Here is a 19,019-nt window from a genome sequence, read left to right on the forward strand (position 1 = left end):
AGCCACTTCTTCCCCTTCATGCCAGTCGACTCTTATAAGTGCTGTCTGGTTTCTGTACAAGTTGTAAATAGCTATTCGCTCCCTGTATTTTACCACTGCTACTTTCAGAATTTCCAAGAGTATTCCAGTCAACACTGTCAAAAGACTTTTTCTTAAGTCTACAAATCCTATAATGTAGGTTTGCCTTTTTTTAACCTATCTTCTAAGATAAATCGTAGGGTCTGTACTGCCTCACGTGTTCCCACATTTTTCCGGAATCCAAACCGATCATTTCTGTTTCTTTTTTTGTAAATAATTCGTGTTAGTATTTTGCAACCATGTCTTATTAAATTGGTAGTTTGGTAGTTTTCACACCTGTCAGCTACTTCTTTCTTTGAAATTGGCATTACTACATTCTTCTTGAAGTCTGAGGGTATTTCATCTCTCACATACATCTTGCACACTAGATGGAAGAGTTTTGCCATAGCTGGCTCTCCTAAGACTGTCTGCAATTCTGAGGAAATATAGTCTAATCCAAGGGCCGTGTTTAGACGTAGATCTTTCAGAGCTTTGTCAAATTCTTCGTGCAGTATTATATCTCCCATCTGATGTTCATCAGTAATCATTTTATATTGAATTTACAATGTCATCGTATAGGAACTGCATCAACGATGTTAGCATAGAAATCTAAATCTCCTATGGCCTTCCAATTATTCCCAAGACATTTACGTAATAAATTATTCAGATCAGTCTTATTTGCTTCACTCGTTCTTTTGTATGATTAAATTACTGATGGTTCAGCAACATACCACATTGTCTTCCCATTTTTTAGAATGGGGCTGAACATCTTGGATGGATCATTACAACAGTAAATTGGCTCAATTTCTATTTTGACGATGAAATTTCACCTTTAATTGACTTTCAGAATATTTCATTTCATGTCACTAATACTGTCAATCTTTTTAAAATGTTAACTGATTGCTTTGTAGTCTCTCTCACTCCAATTGTCATCTCAAACACGATGTGAACCTACCAATTTATAAACACTATGATAATGTGTGGGCGTCTGTGTCTTAGATTTTTCAAATATGTTTTTCCAAAACTCTGTCAGCAGGAAGAAATGATTGGCCTCATACAAGAAAAAACAGTGTTATGTTCTTGAGCTGCTGAGGAGCTTTAACTAGAAAGGGATTTAAAGTGTGTACCACATGGGAATTCCTATTCTGCCTTCCACAGCAATCTGCAACAAGCCTCAAGCTATCATTCTCAATAGGGAACTTGGCAAACCTCTCGATCATCAAAAGACCTGAAGCAACCTCATCAGAGCATCTGTCAGCTTGATTTTATGTCCAGACATAGAAGTTTGGAATTTTGTTATCTGCATCTCTTACACAGAGTGTGTGATGGCTTATTCGACGTGAATAATATACCTCATTAATTGATAGTTTAGGAAGGACCTGTATCTGTTGCATATCAAAGCAGAGGGTTGTTGAATTACAGAGCTTCTCCTTCATAAGTTGATGTAAAGTTTTTGCCCTCAACCTGTGAGGATGCAAATTAGTAAGAATTTTGGGATTTTTCATTTTGGGCAGCTGTAGCCAATCGGAGACACTTTAAGGCAGTGGCTTCGAGTATTTGAGGCAAGTGTTCCAAAACCTAAGTTAAATTTTGAGCCGAATATTTAGAACAACCATTTCTACTTTTAACTCACTTATACGTTCTGAACATACTGATGCTCAGTTCTGAAGAAAAGTACAGTCATTCTTCCTAGAATGATAGCTCTCCCTACTCTTTAGGCTGAAGATGAAACTAACAACATTTCTCTTTCTTGTGATTACCCCCTCTCCATTCTTTACATCCTTTACCACCCGTAATTGATTTAGCAATACTATTTAGGCGACTATGTTGGAATTCAAACAGATTTGCAATCTGTACACACTGGTTTCAAATCTTTATTTACTGGAATGTGATACTTCACGATCATTGCTGTAGCTTTCCTAGTATCAGCTCTTGAGTGGCATTTCTGTGGTGCACAAACATGTATCATCAATGAAACATGCTGATCCTGTTCACTTTTGTTTAGGACTCAAGAGTACTATATTTTTTGGCATTTAGTAGGAAATGTGCTAGTATATTACAGCAATAGAAATGACGTTCTTTGTGCTTGCATGGTAGTGTGAACGTGGTCATATCAGGATCTTTATAGGACAATAAATATGGATGAGTATCATAAATACAGAATTTCAGCATTATTTAAAATTTTGGCAGGGTCGGGTTATTGTTTGTAGTGAGACTTACAATCCCAGTATTCTTTTCTAAATTTTATTTTTATGTATCCCGCTTCGGATTTAAGGCGATAGGTATGTTTAAAAACTGCTTCATGTAGAATTAATGTTGGACACAATACGATTTGAAACATGCACTATAGAGACCTAAGTAAGATTTGAAACAACGTCTAGTTGTCTGACACTACAAGGTGTGTTTTTCAAGTAAGGTCCGTTTTGTTGTAGGCACTAGTAGTTTGTGCGAGTACCGCAACAAGCATGTGCGTCATGTACTGGCATGCCTCGGGAACAACTGTGCTCAGTTTCAGCCCTGTAGCTAACATGTATGGTTCTGTTCTGTGTTTGAAAACGTTTAAGATTACCAACTCACCCACCTTCTGTGAGGTTTGCTCAGTGATATGGTTTTTGTCAGAAAGGTACCTTTATGCCGCGGAAATTCATAGACAGATTTGTGAAGTGTATAGTAATACTGTTATGAGTGAAAGCAAAGTGCGTAAGTGGGTACGAGAATTCAAAGATGGCCGTGACAACGTCCATGATGAGGACCTGGTTGCCCTTCTTTGATTACATACGATTTGGTGGATTCAGTTGAAGTGAGGATTCGTGAGAACGGGCGCTTCACAATAACAGGTCTCTCAAACAAATTTCCTGACGTGTCAATCAATGCTTTACAACATTGTTTCTCAACACCTCAAGTTTAGGAAACTGTGCTCCCGTTGGGTCCCGAAGCTCCTAACAGAGGATCACAAAAACCAAAGATTTGAGTGTGCGATGAAGTTCTTGACTTGTTATCATGGAGAAGGTGATGGCTTCTTGAGTCAGATGATAACTGGATGCAATACATGGGTTTCGCGTATCACGCCCGAATCGAAGCAACAGAGCATGGAATGGACGGACGGACACACACACACACACACACACACACACACACACACACACACACACACTCTCGCCTGTAAAGATGAAGGCCAAACAGACTCTGTCCCAGTGCAAAATCATGGCATCGGTGTTTCGGAATAGGAATGGTGTTTTGTTGGCAGACTTCATGCAATGAGGAACCACTATCAATGCAGAAGCATACTGCCAAACCCTGAGAAAGCTGTGCAGACTGATTAAAAACAAAAGACGTGGCAAGCTGGCAAAGGGAATTGTCCTTCTCCATGAGAATGCAAGACCTCACACTGCAGGTCAGACCTGCGATTTATTGGACAGTTTTGGGTGGGAAGTTTTAGACCACCCATCCTACAGTCCTGATCTTGTGCCTAGCAATTACCGTCTGTTCCTCCACCTTAAACAACACCTCAGTCTCAACCATTACAATGACGACGACGACGATGTGAAAACGGCACTGAACTCCTGGTTATCGAAACAGGTGGCAAGTTTTTGTGAAGAGGGTATTTTAAAATTGGTTGAGAGGTATGATACACGTTTCAACAAAGTTGCCAATTATGTCGAAAAATAGAATGAAGTATGCACTTTCTGAAAATAAATTTACTTTTTTGAAATAACCTTTCGTTGTGTGCTTATGTTCAAAAGGACCTTACTTAAAAAATGCGCCTCGTATTTACACTGTCAATGAATCCGAATTGTTACATGTTGACGTTACAGCATGTAAGTTTGCTATGGAAACTATACGAAAATATATCAAACTCAGTTTTGTCCACTGACGGACATGATACAATATGAAAAGGTGCTTCTCATATTTCAGGAAACATACAACATAGCATGGGTATTACATCATTTTTCTGCTTAATCACCGTGTACTTCAATGCATTTTGTTAACCGTGGCATGACACTTTTAATACCTGCAATGTAGATGTCTCCTGCCAACTCTTTAAACCATTTCTCCACTTCAGTTTTCACCTCGTCATTGGAGAAGTGTTTTCCACTCACAAATTCCTTCAATTTAGAAAATAAATGTTAATTTTAAGTGTTGATATCTCGAGACTGTGAGAGGAATTACAGCAGTGCAAATGACCTCTGTGGTGACACGATGTTGTGAACACGGTCATATCAGGTGATCTTTATCGGAGTTCCTACCAAAAATATAGAAGAGTCCCTAAAAAATACAGAAGTGTGTCATAAACCTGAATATTAATGTAGTAATGCATTAAATCACAGAATTTCAACATTAATTAAAATTTTGGCTGGGGGTGATATGTTTAAAAGATTCCAATGAAATGAGGTAAACATCTTCCATTGCTTAAGCAGAGTGCGGCCTGGCGCTGTCATGGAGGAGACGGTGTTTGTTCTGCATGTGTCTGCAGAGTTTCTTGTTCTGTATGGGTCTGCAAGAGTTTCTTGAGTCACACAATATTTTGCATAATTGATTTTTCGCCTCTTGCCAAGAATTTGACAAGCAGAATACCTTTTTTTGTCCCAGAAAATGGCTGCTGAGTTTTCATTTTTATGTTGGAGGGGAACTCGTGTGGTGCTACTGCATTCATTGTCACTTGTTCTCTGGAGTATGATGGTAAACCCACATACCATTCTTTGTTACTATGGAGTCTAGAAGAGTGTCGATCACTTGCAAAATGATCAAGAAACTATCACACAGTTTGACTCTGTTCATTTTATGCTCTGCAATAAGCATCTTTGGAACCTATTGGACTAGTCGATCATTCAAGATTTTGTGAAAACTGTTCGCGAAATTTCGGGACACACTTTGTGCATGTCATCAGTGGTCACATGGTGATCAGAATGAATGTGCTCTTAAACTTTTTGCACCATTTCACCATGTACGGGCACCCACTTCTCTTTTTGTGAACTACCAATTTCTGAAAATGAAATTCTGAACCCATTTCATCACATGTTGAGCTTACATAACCTCCTCCCCATACACTGACAACCCTCCAGGGGGCTCTCCGTTCTTTGACGGGTTCGTGCTTGGCTACCGTGGGCCCCCGGCCTTTGCAGCATCTTTTCCCTTCTGTGCTGCATGTCAATCCTCTTGCTGTTCTATCCCCCCTCCCCTGTGAACATGTCTGGAGTGTTATTGGAATGTTCGCATTGTCTGTTGCTGACTTAAGAACAATCTCACTACTGTCTTTTATTCCCTTTTTCTTTCTTTATTTCCCTTCTCCTCTCATTTCTCCACATCGGCATTTGAGGTTCCTCTTTTTCTTCTTCCTTCCTGTCGCTCCTGATGGCCGGCCCACGCGTCTGATGTGTAACAGGCGACTGGGTACTGCATAATTCCCAGCCCCAGGTAGACAGGTAGGGTTTACACGTAACCCCTGGTACAGGCCAGGCACAGGGGGAGGGGTGATTGCCTGAGCTGCTATTTCCCAAATTGCCGATTGGTCCCTCTGTCAGGTGTTGGGAAGGTGTGACCTGAGGTGTGAACAATCACCTGAGGCTGGTGCGCCTCCTTGTGAAGGGGGCCCCCAGTTGGAAGGAGTGTGCCATCGGAGATGCTGGCAATCATGGGGGATTTTCTTGCAATGAGCCAATCGTCTTCACAATCGACGTTTACGAAATGTAAATGGAATGAGGCTATCAATTCAAAGACCCTTCCCACTGTACTGTGGTTCCTCGTGGTTTCATGTGCTGAAGACAGTCAGTCCTTCGCAACGGTAAATCCGTGTATTATTCAGAAAGGTGTTGATGCCGTTGCCAGCCTTATGAAATCCTGCTCTCGTTTATGTAATGGGACTTTGCTTTTGGAAACTACTTCTGATTCTCGAGTGGAACAGCTGCTTGCCGCCTCACTTCTCCGTGGCTATTCTGTCCGTGTTGAGGCCCATAGAACTCTGAATTCTTCCTGTAGTGCTATTTACACTAGGCTGCTCGATGGTCTAATCGAGGCTGAAATCCAATCTTACCTCTCTGATGAGGGTGTCATTGCTATCCATCATGTAATGAAAAAGGTAGATTCCTCCTTAGTGCCCACCTGCACTCTTTTCCTCACCTTTGATAGAGTTGTGCTGCCGTCCAAGCTTAGAGCAGGCTATGAAATTAACACAGTCCAGTCACACATTGTGAACCTGTTGCGCTGCTACCAGTGTCATAATTTCAACCACTCTAGAACGCCTTCTTGACACCCAGTCAAAAAGTGTAAGCTGTGGTAGGGATGCACACGAGGGCAAGTGTTCGACACCTCCTCCCCGTTGTATCAACTGCTGCAATGCTGGCCATACCACCTCTCGGGATTGTCCGGTGTATCTTGATAAGTGGGCTGTCCATGAGATTCAGGTAAAGGAAAAAGTGTCTTACCCAGTAGCTCACTGCCTAGTCGCAGGTTGTGTGTTCTCCCATCTGGCACCTACAGTTCTGTTCTTGTTACCCCTCACTCCATGAAGGACATGGCCACTCAGACATTTTACCTCCAATTCAGCTCTGAGGTTGTGTAATCGCCCAGTGTCAAGGTAGCATCGCCATCTCCCCATCCTTCTGTGTAACAAACTGTCAAACTCTAGTCTCAATAGGCGAAATCACCAGCCACACAACCAGTAGGCAGGAAAGGACAGAAAGAGTCTCCCATGAAGACTTCCACCGTCCTCCAGCCAAACAAAATGGCCAAGCGGTTCTAGGCGCTTCAGTCTGGAACCACGCGGCTGCTATGGTTGCAGGTTTGAATCCTGCCTCGGGCATGGATGTGTGTGATGACCTTAGGTTAGTTAGGTTTAAGTGGTTCTAATTTCTAGGGGCCTGATGACCTCAGACGTTAAGTCCCATAGTGCTTAGAGCCATTTGAACCAAACAACACCCGAGTCTTCCTCTAACCGGAAAGGCTTAAAGAAGTCCACCAAAGGCAAATGGTCTTCTCCTTCGCCAACTTGAAGATCTTGTTTCACGGTCTTGCCACATGGTACCTTAGCTCGGCTGGCCTCTGTCTCGCCAGTGCACACCATCAACAGTTTTTCAGCGTTGGACTCCACGGACTGACCATACAAACAAGCTGATGCTTCTGTGGACCCTATGAAGCAGAATCCTCCTGCTTCTGTGCCCTGTAGGAGCGACTCTACACCGGCTGTCGCTCGGTGAGCATGGAGTTGACATCCCCTACATCTCTTCCTCCTCATGTCTGTCCTCCAATGGAACGTTTGTGGTCTACGGTCCCACAAAGAGGATTTACGGTTGCTTTTAGCATCACAGCATCCTCTTGTACTCTGCCTTCAGGAAACGAAATTGCACCCTCACGCCTCCTTTGAGCTTTCACATTTCTTACCGATTGGTTTTGACCTTCCCCCCTGAGGTCGGCATTCCATCTTATGGGGGCTTCATGCTGCTCATACGGGATGACATTCATAGTCAGCCCATCTCCCTGACTACCCATCTTCAAGCTGAAGCAATTCGCCTTTTCCTTCCCCACCTGACTTTTTCCCTCTGTACCATTTATGTACCTCCAGTCATTTGATGTCACAAGGACAGACGTCCTTCAGTTTATTGGGCAGCTACATCCCCAATTTTTGCTGCTCGGTGACTTTAATGAAAGGTGGGAATTTGAGGAGATGGGACCTGGATAAACTGAAACAACCAGAGAGAGAGAGCATTAGTGAACGACTAACAAGAACGGGGGAAAGAAATACAGTAGAAGAAGAATGGGTAGCTTTGAGGGATGAAGTAGTGAAGGCTTGAAAGGATCAAGTAGGTAAAAAGACGAGGACTAGTAGAAATCCTTGGGTAACAGAAGATATATTGAATTTAATTGGTGAAAGGAGAAAATATAAAAATGCAGTAAATGAAGCAGGTGAAAACGAATACAAACGTCTCAAAAATGAGATCGACAGGAAGTGCAAAATGGCTAAGCACGGATGGCTAGAGGACAAATGTAGTGATGTAGAGGCGCATATCACTAGGGGTAAGATAGATACTGCCTACAGGAAAATTAAAAAGACCTTTGGAGAAAAGAGAACCACTTGCACGAATATCAAGAGCTCAGATGGAAACCCAGTTCTGAGCAAAGAAGGGAAAGCAGAAAGGTGGAAGGAGTATATAGAGGGTCTATAGAAGGGTGATGTTCTTGAAGACAATATTATAAAAAAGGAAGAGGATGTAGATGTAGATGAAATAGCAGGTATGATACTGCTGGAAGAGTTCGACAGAGCGCTGAAAGACCTAAGTCGAAACAAGGCCCCGGGAGTAGACAACATTCCATTAGAACTATTGACAGCCTTAGGAGAGCCAGCCTTACAAAACTCTACCATCTGGTGAGCAAGATGTAGGAGACAGGCGAAATACCCTCAGACTTCAAGAAGAATATAATAGTTCCAATCCCAAAGAAAGCAGGTGTTGACAGATGTGAAAATTACCGAACTATCAGTTTAACATGCCAAAGCTGCAAAATAATAACACGAATTCGTTACAGACGAATGGAAAAACTTGTAGAAGCCGACCTCGGGGAAGGTCAGTTTGGATTCCGTAGAAATGTTGCAACATGTGAGGCAATACTGACCCTATGACTTATCTTAGAGAATAGATTAAGGAAAGGCAAACCTACGTTTCTAGCATTTGTAGACTTAGAGAAAGCTTTTGACAATGTTGACTGGAATACTCTTTCAAATTCTGAAGGTGGCAGGGGTAAAATACAGGGAGCGAAAGGCTATTTACAAATTGTACAGAAACCAGATGGCAGTTATAAGAATCGAGGGACATGAAAGAGAAGAAGTGGTTGGGAAGGGAGTGAGTGAGACAGGGCTGTAACCTGTCCCCGACGTTATTCAATCTGTATATTGAGCAAGCAGTAAAGGAAACAAAAGAAAAATTCGGAGTAGGTATTAAAGTCCATGGAGAAGAAATAAAAACTTTGAGGTTTGCCGATAACATTTTAATTCTGTCAGAGACAGCAAAGGACCTGGAGGAGCAGTTGAACACAATGGATAATGTCTTGAAAGGAGGACATAAGATGAACATCAACAAAAGCAAAACGAGGATAATGGAATGTAGTCAAATTAAATCGGGTGATGCTGCGGGAATTAGATTAGGAAATGAGACACTTAAAGTAGTAAAGGAGTTTTGCTACTTGGGGAGCAAAATAACTGATGATGGTAGAAGTAGACAGGATATAAAATATAGACTGGTGTTTCTGAAGAAGAGAAATTTGTTAACATGAAGTATAGATTTACGTGTCAGGAAGCCGTTTCCGAAAGTATTTGTATGGAGTGTAGCCATGTATGGAAGTGAAACATGGACGATAAATGGTTTGGGCAAGAAGAGAATAGAAGCTTTCGAAATGTGATGCTACAGAAGAATGCTTAAGATTAGATGGTGTAGATCACATAACTAATGAGGAGGTATTGAATAGAATTGGAGAGAAAAGAAATTCGTGGCACAACTTGACTAGGAGAAGGGATCGGTTGGTAGTACATGTTCTAAGGCATCAAGAGATCACCAATTTAGTATTTGGATGGCAGAGTGGAGGGTAAAAATCGTAGAGGGAGACAAAGAGATGAAATACACTCAGCAGATTCAGAAGGATGTAGGTTGCAGTAGATACTGGGAGATGAAGCTTGCCCAGGATAGAGTAGCATGGAGAGCTGCATCAAACCGGTCACTGGACTGAAGACAACAACAACATCCCCTTTGGGGTTCTCCCAGGACCGGTCAGAGAGGTGCCCTCTTGGCTTACCTTCTTAACCAACTTAACCTTTTCTGCCTTAACAATGGAGCACCCACTTTCCTTTGCGACTCCTCGCAGTTCTATTCCCATTTGGACCTTCCTTTTGCACTGCCCAGCTTGCCCCTCATCTTGAGTGGTCCGTTCGTTCAGACACCTACTTGAGTGACCATTTCCCGTGTGCTCTCCATTTGCTGACTCCTACCCCATCTGCTTGCACGTGCAAATGGCAGCTTACTATGGCTGACTGGCAGCTTTACTCCTCCCTGGTCACCTTTGAAGGACAAGATTTTCCCAGTTGTGATGACCAGGTGGACTATATCACCAACGTTATCCTTAATGCTGCAAAATGTTCGATTCCTCGCAGTTCCTCTTTACTACGTTGTGTCCCAGTCCCTTGGTGAACTGAGGCACTCCGCCATGCAATTTGCACACAGAGACGTGCTCTCCATGTTTTTAACAGTCATCCTATGATGGAAAACTGCCTCCATTATAAATTATGGAAGTTTTGAGGGGGGGGGGGGGACTCAAACAAGAGACAAAACGAGTGTTCACATTAAAAAAAAAAAAATTAGGACCATTTTAAGAAGAAAGACCTCTGAAACGTGCAGAAACTGTTTCAAGAAGTTAGGTATCTTAATTTTTTCACTGTTGTATATATACAAAACGATAATGTACATCACAAAAGGTAGTGAGGACTGGGTTACAAATGCTAGTGTACACACCCACAATACAAGAAGGAAGAATGAAGTACAGAGCATACCCCACTGACTGGCAATGCTAGAAAAAGGACCCCAGTACTCTGGTGTCAAGACTACTAAGAAGTCTGCCTAAAAACCTGCAAGATAGTGTATTTGACAATGACTTTCCAAAGAAACTTAAAGACTATCTCATTGAAAAAGTTTTAGAGTGTTGCAGAATACTTATGCAATTAAATTTGAATATATTGTTATTCATTATCAATTATGTAAAAATGTAAGCTAAAGGGGTAGAAAAAAAGTGATGATGAATGTTACTACTTTGACATGCCCTATATTACACATACATATACTGTACACAGCATAATCTTACAGGATCAAATAAAATTCAGTTCAATTCCGTGGCCGCCTGCCCTGTTTCCTTCAGGCGTTTTTACAAGATCGTGTTTTCAAGGTGCGTGTGGGTTCTGCCTTTTCAGACACCATTTATCCAGGAAAAGGGTGTACCTCAGCGTTCCGTCCTGAGTCGTCGTCTTTGCTATAGCCATCGCCATTAACCCGATCGTGGCCTGTCTCCCACCGGGCATCTCTGGCTCCCTTTTTGTTGATGATTTTGCCATCTATTGCAGTTCTCCACCGACCTGTCTCACTGAGTGGTGCCTTCAGCGATGTCTTTTCGTCCATTTCATTATCCATTAGCTTACACCAAATGGAAGAGGCTCATGCTTTCCATTTTTGGGCAGCTGTGATGAGTGTAATTTTATGATGATTTTATGCAAAGGAGTTCGAACTGCTCTGTTCGGTGCATTCTTCAACCACCTGTACCTGTTCATGCAATAAAAACTTTTTGAGGTTCCTTGTATGGGTCCCATGTATAGCTCTTCATCAGATGATGAAACTTCTGAAACATCAATTTCTGAATGACTGTTGTAATCAATTTTTTGTTTTTGTTTTGGGCATTCTGGGATGTCTCCTACAATACTAAAGTCTGAATTGGTGTTTTGTCCAACCAACTCTGCACTACCAATTCAAAATTTCCATCAGTAACACATACCTGTTTTTTGGTATATGTCGTTGATCCACCTTGAACCTTTTATTATCAAACAATAACAATCCGGCTACTTCCAATGTTTATCTGTACAATCTAAAGCAGAATAACAAAATAACCTCTTTATTGTAAATAATTACGCTAACTCTGAGGTGCGGTCTGAGAGACTGCAGTCAACATTTAATTAGTTCTAACTCACTTATCTATTGGAACAACTGGTTCACTCACAACTATGTTATTCTGCTTGCACTTTTCAGAAGCTACTGAAAGGGTGGGGGGAAACTGAGCGAGAGAAAGTAATGTAATCACGTGATGGAACATATGCATGGTCTCACAGACTGCACCAGCAAACTATGCTATACTTTAAACTGGAATTAAACTAGCATGTCAGTAGCATTGCATAATAAAAAGACACTAAAGGTTAAATACAACTCCTGCTCAGCAGAAAACTTTCAGGTATTTCCAATCCACCACTCTTACCCTAAATTCATGCAGCATACTGTCCTGGCTTGGAGGTCTGATGTTGATATACCTCTAAGAAATCCTTATCAAGCTTTGAACCTGTAGTAAAGAGACACACTGGTGGCTGCTGTTGGATTTCTATCAGGATGACTCCTATGGTGATGGGAATGTTGGTTTTCCTCACTTTAAAAGAAACCAGCAGGGGTTACGTCACCATGGACCAAAACAATACATTTACATAATTTTTCATAGGTTCATGTAAACTGCAAACAGTGTGAACACAAACTATGCTACAAAGCGAGCTGGTGCAGTGGTTAGCACACTGGACTTGTTAGCACATTGGACTCACATTTGGGAGGACTACGGTTCAAACCCACATCCGGCCATCCTGATTTAGGTTTTCCATTATTTCCCTAAATCGCTTCAGGCAAATGTCCGGATGGTTCCTGTGAAAGGGCACAGCAGACTTCCTTCCATAAACCGACGGGACCGATGACCTCTGTTTGGTCCCCTCCCCCAAATCAACCAATCAACCAGCAAACTATGCTGTACTTTAAACTGGAATTAAACTAGCATGTCAGTAGCATTGCATAATAAAAACACACTAAAAATTCTCTAATATATGAATCCTTTTCAAGAAATGTCAGATACGCTGCTGTGAACTTCACCAAATTTACCAAATGTGACAACAGTGTAAAACTTGAACACAGTTAATGCTCTCTGTGTTGTAGCTGTTACTCAACCATTTTGCTACCATGATCTGCAGTGCCTTGGTAAAGCATAGTTAAATTTTGAAGTTAATAGCCAATTTGATTTCATAGTTACAGCAGAAAAATGCTGAATTATGTCTATATTCATGACAAAAAACACCTGGTTTTTTTTTAAAAAAAAAAAAAAAAAGGTTGTGCTGACTCAGTTTCAGTTCTTACTCATCAGGACTTCTGATATTAACTTCCCAGAGAGTACTAAACAACTGTAGGATGTAATAAAATGTCAGATTTGAGTACCAGTGGAATATGGGTGCATTTTCAACGCACTTCAGCTTTGACATCATTTTTGGGACTTTTATGCTGTCACTGCGATGCTAAATATAGTTTTTCAAGGTACTTATAACACAGTATTTCTAATGAAAATGGTTTAAGAGTTTGCAGAAGACTTTTGTGAAAGTGGGCTAAAAAACATGTTTTTGACATTTTTACAAAAATCTTGTTTTGCCCTCAGTTTGTAAGCTATGGAAAACTGGCACACAAATCAAATTTTATATTCTGAAACCTTGTATTGGTAAGTTATTACATACAAGATTACAGGTTTATCAAGCAATATTTTTTAAAAATTATTATTTTGCTCACAAGTGTGTGCAGAAAGTTGTAAAAAATGGCCAAGTTTATTTTCTTTAAAGAAAATATTGCCATAGCTATTATGTCTCAAAGGTGTCGAAAACTCGGGGTACATTCTTGAAAGCTGCGCCATGGGGGTCAAACAAATGATTATATCTCAAAGTACTGAATTGATGATAGTGAAAGTTTACTGATGTTTATTGGGAACATGGTTTTGTTCACACACAACTTTGTCAAAATCCATGATGGTCATCTGGGAGGGAACCTCTGGACCACATTAGCATGGAATATCTCTGCGTAAAATGTAGAAAATGACTATCCTGGAACCTGAGGCACTGTACCCTGGCCTATTGGTGGGTTGTCCATCTAATAGCTTCCAGGGGCAGGAAAGATTTGATTTTCTGTCTTTCATATGATTACTGACCGAATTTAAAAATTTAAAATGCTGTTATAATCTGCTCATTAAGAAGTATAGTCCTTGTTAAAACATTTCAGTAAGAAAAGGACTAAAAATAGAAAGTATCGGTTTGTCTTGAGGCAGGGTAACTAATGGCGTGCAAATACCTGGACTTCATTAATTCACTATTGAAGAATAAGAGCACTTAGTGACTTAAAACAAACTTTATACATAATTTCTTACCTTTTGTACAGTTTTCTCACTTACATGAATAAAGCAAATGTTTCATATAGTATCTCATTTGTGATCAGACATTTGAAGCTGTTTTATATATAAGAGTCTGACTCTAAAGAATCATCGGTTTACTTGTAACATCTTACACAAGAAATGCATACAAACAGAATACACACACACACACACACACACACACACACACACACACACACACACACACACACACACACACACACACGATAGAATGTGCTGCAGTGCCAGTTGGAAAACTGATTTTTATTGATAATGTCCAGCAGTTGTTGCATCCTTCAGAGAATAGCCTCTTCCCCACCACATGTGGTGCTTGCTCTTCATTTTAAAGACATACTATACAGGTGTAATTGTTGTTCAGTTAGTTACTTTATTGACGCAAATTTTTAATGTATTACTGTAAATGTGTTTTTTTCCCCTCCCCCATAGGATGCAAATAGCAGCCAGCAAGATGTGATTGAACCACCCCCTAGGGAGGAACCTCATCTGGAGCCAGTTAATGGTGTAGTTCAGCCTCCCTTTTACCCACATCCAGACCGTCCAGGCCGTGTTACCAATCAACTTCAATTTCTTTTGAAAGCAGTGCTCAAGACAGTATGGAAACATCAATTTGCATGGCCATTTTATCAACCGGTGGATGCTAAGAAGCTCAATTTACCTGTAAGTACTCTGCAACATGAAGTTTTGCAGCTGTGATGATGTTTCGTATTGTTACAGTGTTTTATATTGTGTAGTATTTCAGTGTACTAAGTGGTTGCACTCACAAATTTTCTGACATTGTACAATACTATTATCAAGCTTGGCAGTTCCTGATCTCGTGTAGGAAAATTATGTGGTGCAGAAGTGTTCCATAGTTCTAATAAACATGTCATAAGGGACACTTATGCTCATCATTGTTGTACACATGACACAGAACTGGCAACACTGTTTCTTTGATGAGGTGTCATTACCCGTGGGAATAAGTTTGTCGCTGAATAGAAGTCGGCTCGACCAGTCCTGCAGGCCACCCCGAGCAAGGAGTGTTTGTCCCATAACAAATTGTAACTGAAGGTCGTTTGCTGTTTCTCCCAAGCAATTTTTATCAAGGTTTCTCTTGATGATCGCAAATCAGCTCTGTAATTGTAAAAACAAATTGTATTTTTACAATAGGGACACCTCTCAAAAATGCAAATAAATGTAATCAGTCAAAAGTAACACACACATTCCTAACGAATTAAGCACTTGAAAGCAGGATTTATTGTAATAATAGTTTTTTGAGAAATTATTGGATTTATGCAGTTGCACAATTTACACTCTCGTCGCCATCCATGGCATGTTTGCTCTATATTGTGCAGCTTGTTTGGTATGTAAAATGTAGGTACAAAAATCTCCTTATGTAGATATAATGCTGGATACCTTCCAATTTCTTCTCAGCTTCTTAAAAATATAAGGGGTGATCAAAAATGTTCTGTTCAAATGCTGCACTTTCCAGAATCAGAATGCTAATCATGCAAGATTGCTGTGAGCATTGAGGCAATCACCAGGTTGAAGATTCGTGTTTGGTAAAACACCTTGTCCTGCTGTGTGAGAGTGTCTGTAACTGTTTCACTTCACATCCTTGTCCAGCAGAAATTGTCAACACTCCAACGCCTTTTTTAAGGGACTGAAGATGTAATAATCACATGGGGAGAGTTCAAGACATAGGGCGGTGCTCTAGTGTCGCCCACTTAGGTTGACGTAACTTCCTGTGTTACAGCATTTGCGATATGAGGACGTGCATTATCATGAAGCAGCAGCACTGCTTGTTGTTGTTTTCGCGACATTTCGCCTTAATTTCATGCAATAATTTCTCCAGCGAGTTGTGCTGAACTCTTCCCCAGTAATGGCGAAATCAGGTCCCTAGAGATCAATAATCAGTGGCCCTCAATAATCAAATAATGGGGTGAGCATCACTTTTACAGCAGATGGCTGGCTCTTGAACTTCTTGGGATGAGGGGACAATGGATGACACCATTGGATCATCAAAGCTCTCGACTGATTCCCAGTGGTGATACCAAATTTCGTCACCAGCAGCAGTGTGCTCAAGGACTGTGTTGCTTTAGCATTCAAACGTATCAGTTGCTTATGCAAACAGTCATTCAGTTTACAATCAGTACCCAATACAATCATAGTGGTTATATTTGTTTCCTGATTATCAGACGATAGCAAGAGTAAGTATGAATAAATTTATCAGAATGTAAGCCATCACCTGCAAGCTACAGTGCTGTACTCACAGATAGCACAAGTGAACAGGCACCTCACTACTGTTTACCTTTTTTCATCTAGTGGCTCGTGTCCTACATTAAAACAAATATGTACAACAAAACACACAGATTTCACTGCTTGAAATAATAGTTTCACTGATCAGTAACAAGTGTAGAAGGCTCATCACAACCACTAATCAAGTAAAAAATTGAACATGGCTCCTTTAGTGTATACAACTTGGGTACCTCTGAGTATCATCCTGATGCTACAAACATAATACTTTATTTTTGCACAGTGTGCATAAGGATGAGGTAAATTATGATGACACTATATTTTTCACCTTGAGACTAAACAAGTTTAAGAAACGGTTTTCGCCTCGTGTGTGTTTCTGTGCACGTTCTTAACCACAACCTCATTTTATATGTCACTACAATCATTTGTAAATGAACGTCATTTAATACGTGCACTGACCAACTGCATCTTCAAGAAAACTGTGAGGCTGTAAGCAACTTCAGTATATTATCACATTCTCCTGTCATAAACAGTATTCTTTTGCTCAGGTTTTAATATGTTATGAGGGACACCCAATAAGTAATACACACATTTTTTTTCTTGGTTAGTTTTGTTTGAAAAAACGCAGAATTTGTTGTGGATGCGACTATACACAGCCTTCAAAATGTCATCTGTAACGAAGGTGCATTTCAAGCATAGACCTGCCATTGAGTTTCTTATGGCGGAAAACGAGAGCATCACAGATAATCATAGGCACTTGCAGAAAGTCTGTTGGAGACCTGGCAGTGACTAAAAACCATGGTGAGTCGTAGAGCGAACAGTCTGTCGTGACATCAAGATCACACAAATCTGACGGATCTCCTGCATGCCGGCCAGCCCCACACAGCTGTGGTATGTGCTATGTTGACTGTATGGACATTCTCGTTAAAGGTGATAGACGGATGGTATTCAGGCACTTCACTGCTCAACTGGATGTTCCTGTTGGTAGTGCTGACACACTCATCCACTGAAGAATGCGCTCCATGGGAAGCAGTACGTGAACGATGGGGAGGTTATTGATGCAGCAAGATGTTGACACTGGCGTCAACCATGTGGGCATACAGACCCTCCCAGTAAGGGAGAGAGATTATGCTGAAAACTAAGGTTTTGTAGCCAAAAGAGTGGGGAATAATATGGAGTATTGGAATCCTAAAACCAACCTGCTTTCAGAAAAATAATTGTTGCATTACTTATTGAGTGCCCCTCATATTTCCTTCCAGTTTAATGGAGTAGAGTGGTAAAGGAAAGACAATGAAATATATTAGCACAGTGTAACTAGGATTTTTTTTTTGTTTCACACTTGAATACACTATAAAGAAACTACCTAATTTTTAATACCTTAAATTTTGAGAGTTTTACGAAACTTGTCTTCCAGTATTGTTCTGCAACTGTAATACAGTTTGCATTTAGCACAAGATTTAAAATTCTTATGTTCTCCATATTTATCATTGAGCCAGTGAAGTCAACTCTGTATTTCATTTAGTTAAAGATCCTAAATATAATATTTCCTTATCAGTAAAATGTAAACCAGGATTCATATGCCTGTAAAACATTTCAGTACCATTTATTAAGTCAGTAATTGGAGCTCTGAGCCCAGTTAAAGAATCTCACAAACTGACAGTTAAGTAACTTTCATGGAGAAAAAATAAATTGCTCTCCTCTTGAAGCTCATTACCACAAGTATTTCCTTATATCTCAAACAACCATACTTTTAGGTTCATTTTTGTACTAAGTAGCCAGAAAAATTTGCTATTGGGCTCCACTCAGAAGAAAACTACCCTTCAGTATCAGTGGTACACCTTTCTCAATCCACAGAGGAGGGATTTCCACGTTTCAAGAGCTCTCCAACAGCCGAGGTTCATAATCTTCCTTTTCTAACCCATAGTTATTCAGTACCAGCATATGATCAGTGTTACCCTTACAGTTTGAAGTGCCAGGAGGTTTCATATGAGAGTTAATAGAGCTTGTGAGGAACAAATTGGTGTTCCTGCTGTTGGGTTCCATTTGTAGCCACCTTCGACGGTACACTCAAAATAAATTCTCTAGTGAGTCTTGATTCCATCTACCACTCGGCTAAAACTTAACACTAACAATTTCTTTAAAAAAAGAAAGCCTGTACTGCATGATGGTGGTGTGATTTTACCTGTCATTTTATCAATTTCACATACTGTACATAAAACTTCTTTTGTCCTTTCAGTTGTTTCCGTTACTACTAGGCATTGTTCTGATAATACACACCTATATGGGTTAGAGGTAATTGCTGTCCTGCAATTCAGAACGTCAAACAATTCAAAAGTAATTTGAAAAAAATTGATTGCTATTCTGCTTTTCACTAGATAGAGAAGGCTTCATAAATTCCATAAAACGATCTGTATCACTTGCTATATCACTTTGCAATTCTTTGGTTGCTGTAAAAGTATTGTCAGTTAGAGAAACAGTGTGGCTGAAGACCTGAAATGCCACTTTTACATTCATTTTGTGGACTTTGCTAACAGAGCTCTTTATATTCAAGCTTTTTAGGCTCTAAATATTTAAAGCAGTGATGGCTAGAAGACAAATGTAAGGATGTAGAGGCGCATATCACTAGGGGGTAAGATAAATACTGCCTACAGGAAAATTAGAGACCTTTGGAGAAAAGAGAACCACTTGCACGAATATCAAGAGCTCAGATGGAAACCCAGTTCTGAGCAAAGAAGGGAAAGCAGAAAGGTGGAAGG

The 19,019-nt window shown here is 40.4% G+C and overlaps 1 protein-coding gene across 7 annotated transcripts in view; it reads left to right on the top strand.

The window, feature by feature from the left end:
- Positions 1-19,019, top strand: part of LOC126248046 (homeotic protein female sterile-like) — a 296,375-nt gene that overhangs the window by 61,570 nt on the left and 215,786 nt on the right. For all 7 annotated transcript variants that reach the window (XM_049948674.1, XM_049948680.1, XM_049948681.1 and 4 more), the window contains exon 4: positions 14,458-14,688. In XM_049948674.1, coding sequence (XP_049804631.1) covers positions 14,458-14,688 — 231 coding nt within the window. The remainder of the gene's footprint in view (positions 1-14,457; positions 14,689-19,019) is intronic.

This window comes from Schistocerca nitens, chromosome 3, assembly GCF_023898315.1.
Source record: "Schistocerca nitens isolate TAMUIC-IGC-003100 chromosome 3, iqSchNite1.1, whole genome shotgun sequence".
NCBI lineage: Eukaryota > Metazoa > Arthropoda > Insecta > Orthoptera > Acrididae > Schistocerca > Schistocerca nitens.